Source organism: Zingiber officinale, chromosome 9B (assembly GCF_018446385.1).
Source record: "Zingiber officinale cultivar Zhangliang chromosome 9B, Zo_v1.1, whole genome shotgun sequence".
NCBI lineage: Eukaryota > Viridiplantae > Streptophyta > Magnoliopsida > Zingiberales > Zingiberaceae > Zingiber > Zingiber officinale.
In genome coordinates, this window is record NC_056003.1 from 93,093,217 (window position 1) to 93,106,060 (window position 12,844).

Sequence of the window (12,844 nt, forward strand, 5' to 3'; positions counted from 1 at the left end):
GCCGCTCTACCAAACTCTTATCGTAATAGCCGTTTTGTCGGGCTCCTATCTCAATAATTGCTCTGCCCGACTCTTATCTCAATAGTCGCTCTGCCCGATTCTTATCTTAAATTGTTGCTCTGCCTGGCTTTTATCTCAATAGTCGCTTTGCCTGGCTCTTATCTCAATAGCCGTTCTGCTTGACTCTTATCTCAACAACTGCTCTACCTGGCTCTTATCTCAAATAGCCGCTCTACCTTTCTCTTATCTCAAATTGCCGCTCTGCCCGACTCTTATCTCAACATCCGCTTTGTTTGACTCTTATCTCAACAGCCGCTCTACCCGACTCTTATCTCAACAGCCGCTCTACCCGGCTCTTATCTCAACAGTCACTCTTTTGACTCTTATCTCAACAGTCACTCTACCCGGCTCCTATCTCAATAGTCGCTCTGCCCGACTCCTATCTCAAATTGTCGCTTAGCCAGACTCTTATCTCAATAGTCGCTCTGCTTGACTCTTTTCTCTATAGCCACTCTGCCTAGTTCTTATCTCAATAGTCGCTTTGTCCAACTTTTATCTTAATAGCTGCTTTGTCTGGTTCTTATTTCAATAGCGGCTCTACCTGACTCTTATCTCAATATCCGTTCTGTTTGACTCTTATCTCAATAGTCGCTTTGACCATCTATGAACGTTTGAACCCAAAAGATAATCATTTTGCTATAGAAAAGTAAGAGGCAAAGAAAAAGGCAATTGAAAAAGCATGAGAGTTTATATTTCATTAGGAAACACGTAATACAGAAATAGTCAGGCCAATTAAACTCAGAAAAAGGTATGCTCTGGACTCTCTCTCTCCTACAATTATTAAAGGGTCTAAAATTTCTCGGATGGGTTAGTCATCAGGTGTCCCTCGAGGAATGGCCGGACTGCTTCTCTAGCCCCAGGTGGCAGAGTGTGGCCAAGCTATAGCTCAGACAAAAGTACTCTGCTCGCCTAGCCTTCCTGCGTTTAGTCTCCACCTCAGACAAGGTTTATTCTAATTCGGCTCGCAAAGATCCCAGCACAGCTGCCTATGAATCCAATGTTGGAATGTATACTAAAAGCCTAACTTTTTGTATAAACATTTACTTAGAAATAAGAATCATATTGGTCAATATCTACATTTATTTGCTAAATGTAATTGTTCAATTTATTTATATTGTAGATAACATGATGTGTGGTATCACACACAGAAGATTATGTTATCGGTTCTTTATGAATTATAAACAGTAGCTCACGACTAAGATGGAAAGGAACAAACCGTTGGAATAGTTGTAGTGTAATTAGGTATTAGTTTATCTTGACTAATAAATTATACTAGTACACTCTAAGTGTATTGAGTAGGACCATTTAAGGTAAGTTCTTTTTTATACTGACTTAATAAAAGAACAAAACCTTAGTTATTATGGAAGTGTGTGCTCTTAATCCTAATATAATAACAAGCACATATATTTAGTATTTATTTCTTTGACTTATCAAAGGGTGAGATTTAGCTCGATAAATCAATAGGCCCGATAAGTTGAGAAATGATATTACTTAAAGTGTGTATTGTTGATTATAAAAGAAAACTATGTCCTAGTAATCTAGGTTGATAATGCCCCCAAGAGGAGCTCATAAGGATTGTTATGTTAAACCCTGCAGGTGGACTTAGTCCGACATGACGATAAGGTTGAGTGGTACTACTTTTGGACTAAGAAATTAATTAAAGTGAGTTGTCAGTAACTCATTTAATTAGTGGGCATTCGACATCTTAAACACAGGGAGATTAACACACTTATAATAAGAAGGAGCCCAAAATGTAATTTGGGATTGGTGCGGTAGTTCAATAATAATTTTTTAGTGGTATGAATTATTATTGATGAAATTAAGTTGGGTGTTCGGGGCAAACACGGGAAGCTTAATTTCATCGGGAGACCAAAACCAATTCCTCCTCTCGGTCCCTATTGTAGCCTCTTATTTATAAAGTATTATACCCTCCTATACCCACCTTTATACCCATCCTAAGGTGGCCGGCCAAGCCTTGCTTGGAGCCCAAGCAAGGGGCCGACCAAGTTAATCCTTGGATGAACCAAGTGGTGGTCGACCCTAGCTTGAGTCCAAGCTTAGGTGGCTGACAACAATAAAATTAAAAGGATTTTATTTTTAAATATTTTCTTATGTGGATTCCATGGTTTTAAAAGAGACACTACAAGAAAAACCCTCATAGACATCGGTGGAACAATAACAGTTTTAAGCAAAAATCGATGTCTTTGAGTATTTTACACCGGTTTTTCCAAAAATCGATGTCTATGAGTGCAGATTTTCGCTCATAAACATCAGTCTTTTTAGGCGATGTCTATGAGCGCCTTTTTTCATTAATAAACACCGATTTTAACAACGGTTTTTAAAACCCGGTGTTAATGAACCAAAATAAAATAATTTAATTTTTCCATCAGCCAAAATTTGCAACACTTTACAAAGTTCCCTCTAAACCTAAACCTATATCGCGACGCCGCCACCACTTTCCTCCTCGCCGCTGGCTGTCCAGCCATCTCTCTCAGCCTCATCTCCCTCTTCCCCTTCCTGTTGCTCGAGTATTTATGTAAACATAAGCACCGAAACGTTTCGTCGCTTCCCATTTGTCTACACGACAGCAAGAGGCAACAAAGGAGGAGGAGGGAGGGAGGGAGCGAGAGAGCAAGGAATCACCTACTTTTTGCTTCTCGAATCCACCTCATTGCCTTAAAATTTTGCTTCCTCTGTGTTTATTTTGCTTTCCGAGTAGATCTGATCGCCCCTACCAACTGACAATTGTCCTCCCTACCTTCTCAATTTGATGCTTGATGAGGCTCTCGGTCAAGAACCTCGTGTTCTTCTTCGTCGTGGTTTTCTCGTGTCCTTCTGGATTTCCTTCTCCTTCCTCACCTTCCTCGATTTTTCGTTTCCTAATCAGAGAGAAAGAAACGACAATCGGGAAGAAAGATAGCGGGCAAGAGGAGGAGAAGACGACAATGACAAGAGAATGGGGAATTGCTTTGGTTCGTCTTCAAGATCTCCCACTCCTACAGTTGCCACACCGTAAGTCCAGGTATATTTTCTTCCCGATCTTTCACCTGATTTTGCTAGGTTTCAGGAGATGGTTTTTGGTCCAGATTTCATCTCCAGTTGATTGAAAAAGTTGCCTTTTTCCACCTTCAATAATTTTAGTTCCGTGCTTAATTTTCATCTGATCTGGAGAAATCCTGACCCTTTTGGCTAATCGCGCAGGTCGCTCAACGTCAAGGACCAGCGGCAGCGAGACGACCACCGGGAAGCTGTCGAACCTCAGCAGCAGCACGACCCTGGGGGAGTCCTCCGGCAATGGCATCAGCGTCGAGAAGGTGTTCCCGGAGGGGAGGATCCTTGAGGCGCCCAACCTTTGCGTCTATACCTTCGCCGAGTTCCGGAGCTCCACTAGGAACTTCAAGCTCGAGTTCGTTCTCGGAGAGGGCGGATTCGAGAAGGTGTACAAGGGCTGGGTGGAGGAGAAGACTCTCAATCCTTCCAAGAGCGGCGTGGGCACGTTTGTGGCCGTGAAGAAGCTCAACCCTGAAAGCGTGCAGGGGCTGGAGGAGTGGCAGGTCTGAGATACTCTCCCTCCCCTTGTGTAATATATGCTATTCCTTCTTCTGCTTCTTTAGATTTGTGACATATAACTCATTGTGGATTATTGAAAATTCAACTTTTATTACAGTTTGTAGTAGAAATCAGTAATGCCCAATTTGTAGATAGTTTCAAACAAGTATATTTTCTTATTGGATACTGTGGCTTCCAAAGTAAATTCTGCCATTTGGTTTAATTGACTTGGGAGTTCTTGTTAATGATTACTGTTAAATGTGGCTGTAGTCAGAAGCAAACTTTCTAGGGAGGCTTTCACATCCAAACCTCATCAAGCTCTTGGGAACTTGAACTATTTTTTTTGTTGTTGTTGTTGTGTGATGTTGTTTCAGTTGAAGAAAAAAAGTGAACTGCAAAGTCAAATAAGCAAGACAAACTTATACTTTCATCGTCTTTCTCGGAAAGGATATATGAGTTTGTCTGAAGAAATAGTAAATATTTAGTAAACATTAAATTCCTACTTATGGTTGTTGAAGTTGGTGTTGAGTACATTGACTTCATGTGATTTTTTTTTGCTTATGGTCTAGTGTTTTATGTAATGACAATGAGATAAATAAAACCATCGTTAGTATCTAATGAGGCTTGTAAAGCACTATATGTTGAAAGACCTAAAAGTTTTGGTTGCAATCACTGTCCTAGTCAAGACCTAAAAATTTCTGATACGTATTTATTAATTATAAATATTTTATGGAAGTTAAGCAAACCCCTTCTTCACAGCATAATCATCATGTCATGTCCAAAGTGTCAAAGCCATTCGCCTTATTTTCCAACAAAAAGAAAATCTAATTTAGGCAAGTGAAGGGACCTTGTTGTATATATACAAGCTATAAGTATGGTGTCTCTTCCAACTTATGATTCAATCAAGCTACTCTTCCTTGATCACTACTCTATGGCTATTAGTTGTGGTTGTAAGAGCAACTCTAATTGCTCAATGCATGCTACTTTCTTCCTAATCATATTATTGTTTAACACTAGAGCAAGCTGTGATGATCATCCACATGTATCTAAGGGGAGCAATTTCTTGGAGAGTGAAAGGAGAGTTCTACTTGCCATCAAGTCTGACTTGTACAACTCCGATCATTGGCTTTCTTCTTGGACCGATTATGACTGTTGCAAGTGGAGATGAGTTGTCTGTGATAACACCACCAACCATGTCATAAGGCTTGATCTTCACTACCCACTTGTTCAATATAATTCATTTCCAGAAGAAAGTAAGTTAAATCCTTCTTTGCTTAAACTAAAGCATTTAAAATACTTGGATTTAAGCTTCAACAACTTCGCATCCCAAGCTAGTATGATTTCCTAGCTTGTCCATGTGGACCATCTTAACCTCTCCAATGCAATATTTGATGGATTAATTACTCAACAATTAGGCAATCTTTCTAACCTACGCTTCCTCGACCTTAGTTGTTGTGATTGGCATTCTTCACAATGGTCAAATGACCTGAGTTGGCTTTCCCACTTAACTTCTGTAGAATATCTAGACATGAGTTGTGTCAATCTCTCTTTAGCAAATACTTGGCTTCACAAAATTAATTATAATAGCCTAGAACATCTTTCTTTGTCAAATTGTTTGCTACAAGATGTAGAAGGAGCTGGCACAAGTATGACACAACTCAATTCATCAAGCAATCAAATAGAAGGAAATATTTTTGTGAATGCGAGTAGAAAATTGAAGCACTTGGATTTAGCTGGTAATTCTTTAACAAAAGTTCTACTCATTATGTGAATGCCACATTCATGTGGTCTTGACTATTCATTAATAAATTTTCTTTTCTAACATAGGCTCCTCAACAACCGGATGCAGAGCAATGTGGTTTTTATATCATACGATATATGAAAGATATAATTGAAAATTTTGGAGTTGACCACAAGGATTCACTTCCAGCAATGGTGATAATCCAAACTCATATTTGATTCGATTGATTTTGAACTTCTCTTAGCTTTTCCCTCATTATATCATATCTTGCTGCTGCTGTGCTTTTCCCGTGGTGCTTGATGTGTTTCTATGTAGTCTTTGAACTTCTCTTATGTGAGATGAACAAGTAGATAGATCCCTTATATTCGTTGCTCCAGTTGTTGCGCTTGGGATTTATGATCTGATCTTTCCTTTGATTTCCTCTAGTTCTACAAAGTTTATGTCTGGTTGAAAGAACAGTCTTGAATTTGTCGAGTTTGTTCTTAGAAATAATTTCATAAGCCTAGCTCGAAGAGGATAAAGTTTGAAATTTGTGTTGACTAGTTAGCATTTTATGCCATGAGACCATGGAGAGATGTCTTGGGACTAACTATGTGCAGCCATTATGCTTTAGAAAATGTCATTGTTTTACAGTGGCATGAGATGGTTATGCTGAGTACCCGTCATGGGAAATTCAAGATAACAAGCAGTATTTAATTATATTTTCTTATGTGATTCATTTTTTTCTTTTCTTTTATTATGTTTGTCTAGTGCTTGAATGGAGGTGCTCAGAAAGGACCCCAGTTAAGAGAGTTGGATAGTGGAGCTGATATCATTGTTGCTACACCAGGACGTTTGAATGATATTCTGAATATGAAAAGATTGAACCTCCATTAAGTACTGATTAATTAAATTGCAACTATGAGAAAACTTTGTTGCAATAATTTCTGGTTTGGAATATATTAAGTTCCCAGGAATGATAGATCTATCACTATATGATGTGGTTGAGAAAAATGATGAATGTGTCTCTTTTTAAGCATTCAAATTAATCATCTTGTTACCTGGTGCTCTTACTACTTTTTCAACTATGATTTTTGGTCTTGCTTTACTAATATCTTATTTATGTATTTTTACAGTTTACAAATCTCAAGTACTCCAGAGTTGAAATTGATGAAGTGCGGTTCGAGTGGGCTGAATGCATGCTAGATTACATTTAAGTAGGAAAGGTATTTGATTTTTGAAAACTTTGGATGATGCATGCATTTGCATGAAATGTAAATTGCGTATATTGTCCCATGTCAATTTCTTTCTGATGGTGATATTCTAGGACTTCTACAGCATGTATAATTCTTCTGTTTTTGTTCTTTGCTGTAGTTAAGTAGACCAAATGATACTTTTGTTTGACAGAAAACTAGGCATTTGAAGGTGAGAAGTGGTGAGATTAGGGAAATGAAAGGCGCAAGAAGAATGGAGCAGTATAGCAAGTTGAACAGATTCTGATTCTCATAATTTAATGTAGCCTCAGCTTGATTTTTGACTCACGATGTTCTACCTTGATGTGTACAATATCTATTAGCTTTTGATGTAAAAAGAATATTTGTGTATGTTATGGATACTGTTGTAAGGAAAATATTTATGTAATTTGTGAATATTTGTGTATTTTATGGATACTGTTGGAAGAAGAATATTTGTGTAATTTATGAATATTTGTGTATTTTCTTGGATACTATCAGTTTTTTACTATTTCCGAAATCAAATTTGTGTCGTTAAACAATACTGATATTACATCGGTTTTCCACCGCCGCAAAATCGGTGTCATTAACTAATATTACATCGGTCGTATACCACTGTCAAAACTGGTGTTATTAATATATAATATTACATCGGTTTTACACCGTTGATGAAACGGTGTCGTTAAGTGATACTACACCGGTTAATAACTGATTCGAAAACCGGTGTCGTTAAGTGATACTACACCGGTTTTAACCCGATGTCTAAAATGGTAGACCTTTTACATCGCCTTCATAGACATCGGTCGAAAATGTAATAGACAGCGGTGGAAAACCGATGTCTATGAGGGTTTTTGTTGTAGTGAGAGTTTAAAATTTAAATCTTTCCTTTTATAGCTTTCTACTAAAGATTAAGAAAAGATTTGATATCTTTCCTTATTTGTAGATTGAAAGGAAGATTTTAATTTTGATAAAACTTTCCTTTTTTGTAACCATGTACATGATTTAAAAGAGAGTTTTAAAATTATAAACTTTTCCTTTTATAAGTTTCTACAAAGGATTAAGAAAAGATTTGATATCTTTCCTTATTTGTAGATTGAAAGGAAATTTTAATTTTAAAGATAACTTTCCTTTTGGAAATCATCCACATGTTTAAAAGAAAGATTTTAATTTATAAAATTTCCTTTTATAACCAACCATGAAGGGATAAATTATTAGAGAAATTTTTATTTTAAAATTTTTGGAAACAAATTAGGAAGTTTTAATTCTTGTTAAAACTTTCCTTGTTTGGGATTATGAGGTGGCCGACCATATTGTTTTAAGAAAAGGAAATAAGTTTTAATTAATTAAATTTTCCTTTTCATGGAAAAGTAATAAGGAAGTTTTTTATTTAAATTTTCCTTATTTGCCAAGACCAAGGATTATAAAAGAGGGGGTAGGAGTGTCTTTATGGCGAATAACTCTATTCTATTTTTCCTCCCTCTCTTCCTTGGTGGTGTGGCCGACCCTTGTAGTTCTCCCTTCTCCTTTTCTTTCTTCTCCTTGGCCAAAACTCTTCATCCTTTGGAGCTTGGAAGGTGGTCGGATATTGCTTGGAGAAGAAGGAAAGGAGGCTTTGTTTCTTGCATCCCATGGAGCTTGGTGGTGGTGGCAGAACCTCTACATCCTTGAAGGAGTCTTGGTGGCCGAAACTTGGTGAGGAAGAAGAAGAGCTTGGGTGGTTCTCATCTCGGTAGATCGTCGCTCACACGACGTTCGAGATAAGAAGAGGAATACAGTAGAAGATTAAGAGGTCGTTGCATACAAAGAAAGGTATAACTAGTAATTATTTTCCGCATCATGCTAGTTTTTCTTTGCATGAATTCCAAACACAAGAGGCATATAATTCTAGGTTTCAAATTTGTGATTCGAGTTCGTGTTTTTTTTTTGTTTTTCGAATTTTTGGTTCGATTGTTCTTTTTGGTTAAACCTAATGTTATTTTAGGAAATTAAATATTGAATTTCTATAAAAGGCTTTGTCGAGGCAGTGGTGGATGATCTCATACCCAAGAAGGCCTAGTGCCTCGCCATGTTTGATCTAGGAGCCAATTTTAGAAATAAATATTTAATCAACTTTGTAGCATAGGTTGGACTTGGATCAATAGTGTTAAGTTCTGCTTGCAATCTAAGTCTAAATCATTAAGAACAGATAAGTTAAATTTGGAATCAATAATGTGTAGTTCCGTTTGCGATTCCGAATTTAATTTCTAAAGAACACAATAGGTTGTTAGGAAAGGCTCGACACTTGTATAAAATTTTTTGTACAGTGGAACCGGTACGATCTTCCTATGACCAACCAATAATTGGTATCAGAGCTAGGGTTTGCCTCTGTGTGTTTGGTTTTCAATTTAATTATGCACATGTCATACATAATTTAGGCAAGATAATAGTAGGATATGCTAACTCTGTGGTTGTAGGTTACAACTATTATGGCTTATGGTTATTGTGTGTGATTGGACCCTTGGACATGTCAAGGGCATTTTATTGTGTGTGCATGGTTGTATTTAGCTAATGCAGCAAGAGCTGTATTAGCCCTAGGATTTTACATTTATGTTCGATCTAGACTTGATGTACATTCCGTTGTGGAATATAGGATCGATGTATGTAAAATTTTATTTTTTCTGTCACGGATCGTATCCTTGCGAGGCGTGGTGCTATTGGAGGACCAGAGGCGCAGCGGAAAAGGAAGCTTGATGGGTCCGACGCATGTACCCTAGGGCTGGCAGCACGCGAAGGACAATGATGGAAAAGACCATAATAGTTGAAAAATTAATTTTCATATTTATTGCTTTTATTTACTGTGATGTGTGTGATGAGTGCTTGATAGGTTAAAATTCCTCACCTTAAATAACTAATTGGGAGAGGGATTTTTAAATAAATTTCATGGTCTCCATTACTGGTTTGTAAGTGATGCAAACAAACTTGCGCATTGGCTCTGAGTGCCTTCCTCCATATCGGATGAGTTTGTTTGTGGATCACTAGATCAAACTTCCATTTTGGATGACTATAGAAAATTAATTAGGAGCGTGTGATCTTCCCTATCGGAAGGGGCACAATCTTAATTAATGGACTAAGTGTCAAGTAATGATATACACTTAGGCACATCTAATAGTATCCTCCCCATCGGAGTCACTGCTATTATTTGTGTGACCGAAGGAAAACCAACTATTAATTTGTCATAATGATAGGTTGACAAGATAATAAAATTAAAACCCCTCTTACAAATGTTGAGATTTTGTATATGTCCGCACTATCGTGGCATACAAAATTCACGGTGTTTGAGGTAATTTTATTTGTCAAGATAATAAAATTAATGGGTAAACCCCCTCTTACAAATGATTGGATTTGTATACGTCCACACTATCGTGGCATGTAAAATTCACGGTGTTTGAGGTAATTTTATTTGTCATAAAGATAAATTGACAAGGTATTAATGGGTAAAACCCTCCTCTTACAAATGTTTGATTTTGTATACGTCCACACTATCGTGGCATGCAAAATTCACGGTATTTGAGGTGTTGGTGAATTTAAATAATATTGTTTTGAGGAATCAATATTATTTTAAATTCAAAGTTTTGACCAAATATTTGATCAGAGATAGACCAACTATTAATTTTATTTGTCATAAAGTTAGGTTGACAAGATAATAAAATTAATGGATAAAATCTCTTCTTTGATTTTGTATACGTCCACACTATCATGATATACAAAATTCACGGGGATTTTAAGGTGTTGGTCTTGACTAAATATTTTTGTGATTCTTAGGATTTCAAATGTTTGGCAATCCCCTAGTTGTTATACTATAGAATAGACTTAGTAGTCCCAATTAAGATTAGAAATAAGACTTGAACATTAAGATGGACTGTCCTTTCAGAACTAAGAACAATATTGGTGCATTTTATTCATTAGTTGTTGAAACATGCTTAGTGGTGTTATCTACCGATACCTGGTGTGTAGATACGGGAGCCACTAATCATGTCTGCAATTCATTGCAGGGTTCCAGGAAACCCGACAACTATATGAAAGGGAAAACACCGTCTACATGGGCACTACTGCAAAAGTAGCAGCTGTTGCAGTGAGAGATGTTTATCTTCTGATAGGAATAAAATATGGATTTTAAGAAATTATCTTTACGTACCAGGTTTATAAAGAACTAGTTTTCAATTTCCAAACTATTCAAAGAACTTGATATTCTGCCTCTTTTAATAACAAAGTTGTTATCAAGAAAAAGAGGGAAGTTATCTATTCTGGTACGTTGGTTGAAAATTTATAAATCCAATAACTCCCACGATGCAACAAATGGAAATTAATAACATATCTTCTAACTCTAATAAGAGAAAGCAACCTTCAGAAATGAACCAATCATATCTTTGGCATCTAAGGCTAGGTTATATTAACTTGAGTAGGATTTAAAGGATGATAACCGATGAACTTTTGGGCTCATTGGTAGTGGAAATCTTTCCAACCTGCGAGTCTTACTTGGAAGGAAAAATAACCAAGAAGCTTTTTAAGTCTAAGGGGTATAGAGCCAAAGACGTGTTGGAATTGGTTCATTCTGATTTGTGAGGACCTATGACTATCCAGGCAAGAGGTAGTTTCGAATATTTCATCTCTTTTATAGACGACTATTCGAGATACGAGTATATTTACTTGATGCGCCGCAAGTCTAAATACTTTGATAAGTTCAAAGAGTACAGGGCTGATGCGGAGAAACGTCAAGGTAAAAGTATCAAGACACTGCGGTGAGATCGTAGTGGCAAGTACCTCTTAGGAGAGTTTAGGAGACACTTATCAGAAGTCAGGATTAAATCCCAACTGACTGCACCTGGTACACCCCAACAGAATGGTGTGCCAGAAAGAAGGTATAGGACTCTTATAGAAATAATTAGATCGATGACGAGTTATTACCAAATTCATTTTGAGGATATACTCTGGAAACGGAAGTGAACTTAGTACCTTCTAAATCAGAACCCTCTACTCCCATAGAATTGTAGAATGAGTGTAAGCCTAGTCTAAAGCATATTCGGATTTGGTGTAGTCCAGCATTTGTGCTGAAGGGAGACATTGATAAGTTGGAATTAAGAACAAGAGTTCACTTATTTATGGGTTATCCTAGAGAAACGAAAGGAAGTTTATAGTTCTAAAAATTAGAAGATCATTGTTAGCACCAATGCCCAATTTTTAGAAAATGACTATGCAATGAACCACGTGTCCATAAGTAAATTTATTCTTAAGGAAATAATAAAGGACACGTCTAATCTAGTACCAACTGTACAAGATGAGATATCATAAGAAACTGCAACACGTATCACAAATGATACACAATTGGACAAAGTGCCTCATCATAGTGGGAGGGTTGTTAGGCAACCTAAAAGATTCATGTTTTGGGAGAGTTTTTGGACTTGATCCATGGTGAACATGAACCTGATCCTGGATATATGATGAAGCACTCCAAGATAAAGATGCAACATCTTAGCAAAGAGCAATGAATACTGAGCTTATAGAACCACCAAATGGTGTAAAAGCCAATGGGTGAAAATAAGTCTACAATAGAAAAAGAGGGACAGACGAGAAGGTGGAAACTTTCAAAGCAAGGCTTGTTGAAAAAGGGAAACCTTTTACCAGTAGTCATGCTTAAGTCTATCCGGATTCTTGTATCTATTGTTGCTCATATTGATTATGAGATTTGGCAAGTGGATGCCAAGATAGCTTTCCTTAATGAAAGTCTTGAAGAAAGCATCCATATAAAGCAATCAGAGAGGTTCATTGCAAAGGGCAAAGAGCATCTAGTATGTAAGCTCAATCGGTCTATTTATGGACTGAAGCAAAGCTTCAAGGTCTTAGAACATCCGATTTAATGAAGTAATCCAGACCTATGGATTTATTCAGTGTCTGGATGAGTTTTGTGTATACAAGAAGTGTGATGGAAACATGATGGTATTTCTTGTACTATACGTAGATGACATTTTTGGTAGATGGAAACAATATCAAAGTGTTGTCAGAAGTAAGGGTATGGTTGTCCAAACAATTTGATATGAAGGACTTGGGAGAGTGCGCACATATTCTCGAGATCAAAGGGATCACAAGAAAAGAATGTTGTGCTTATCCCGAGCTTCATACTATCCTAGCTCGTTTAAGCATGCAAGACTCCATGAAAGGTTTTTCTACCTTTTGTGCATGGAGAATCTTTATCTAAAGAGATGTCTCCGAAGATATCAAAATAGATAGAGGACATGAAGGCAGTTCC

At 37.1% G+C, this 12,844-nt stretch overlaps 1 protein-coding gene across 1 annotated transcript; it reads left to right on the forward strand.

Annotated features, from left to right (window-relative positions):
- Nucleotides 1–2,482: 2,482 nt before the first annotated feature.
- On the forward strand, nt 2,483–9,429 carry LOC122023163 (probable serine/threonine-protein kinase PIX13). Its single transcript, XM_042581249.1, has 4 exons — nt 2,483–3,072; nt 3,262–3,614; nt 6,466–6,517; nt 9,425–9,429. Exons 1-4 carry the CDS (start codon nt 2,838–2,840, stop codon nt 9,427–9,429), a joined length of 645 nt encoding a protein of 214 aa, XP_042437183.1. The 5' UTR covers nt 2,483–2,837.
- Nucleotides 9,430–12,844: the final 3,415 nt, after the last annotated feature.

Bases quoted from the DNA above. Each gene is read 5' to 3' on its own strand.
- LOC122023163 (XM_042581249.1), top strand. From the start codon at position 2,838: ATGAGGCTCTCGGTCAAGAACCTCGTGTTCTTCTTCGTCGTGGTTTTC. The intron at 3,073-3,261 runs GTAAGTCCAGGT...CTAATCGCGCAG, and splicing joins ACTCCTACAGTTGCCACACC to GTCGCTCAACGTCAAGGACC. The intron at 3,615-6,465 runs GTCTGAGATACT...GTATTTTTACAG, and splicing joins AGGGGCTGGAGGAGTGGCAG to TTTACAAATCTCAAGTACTC.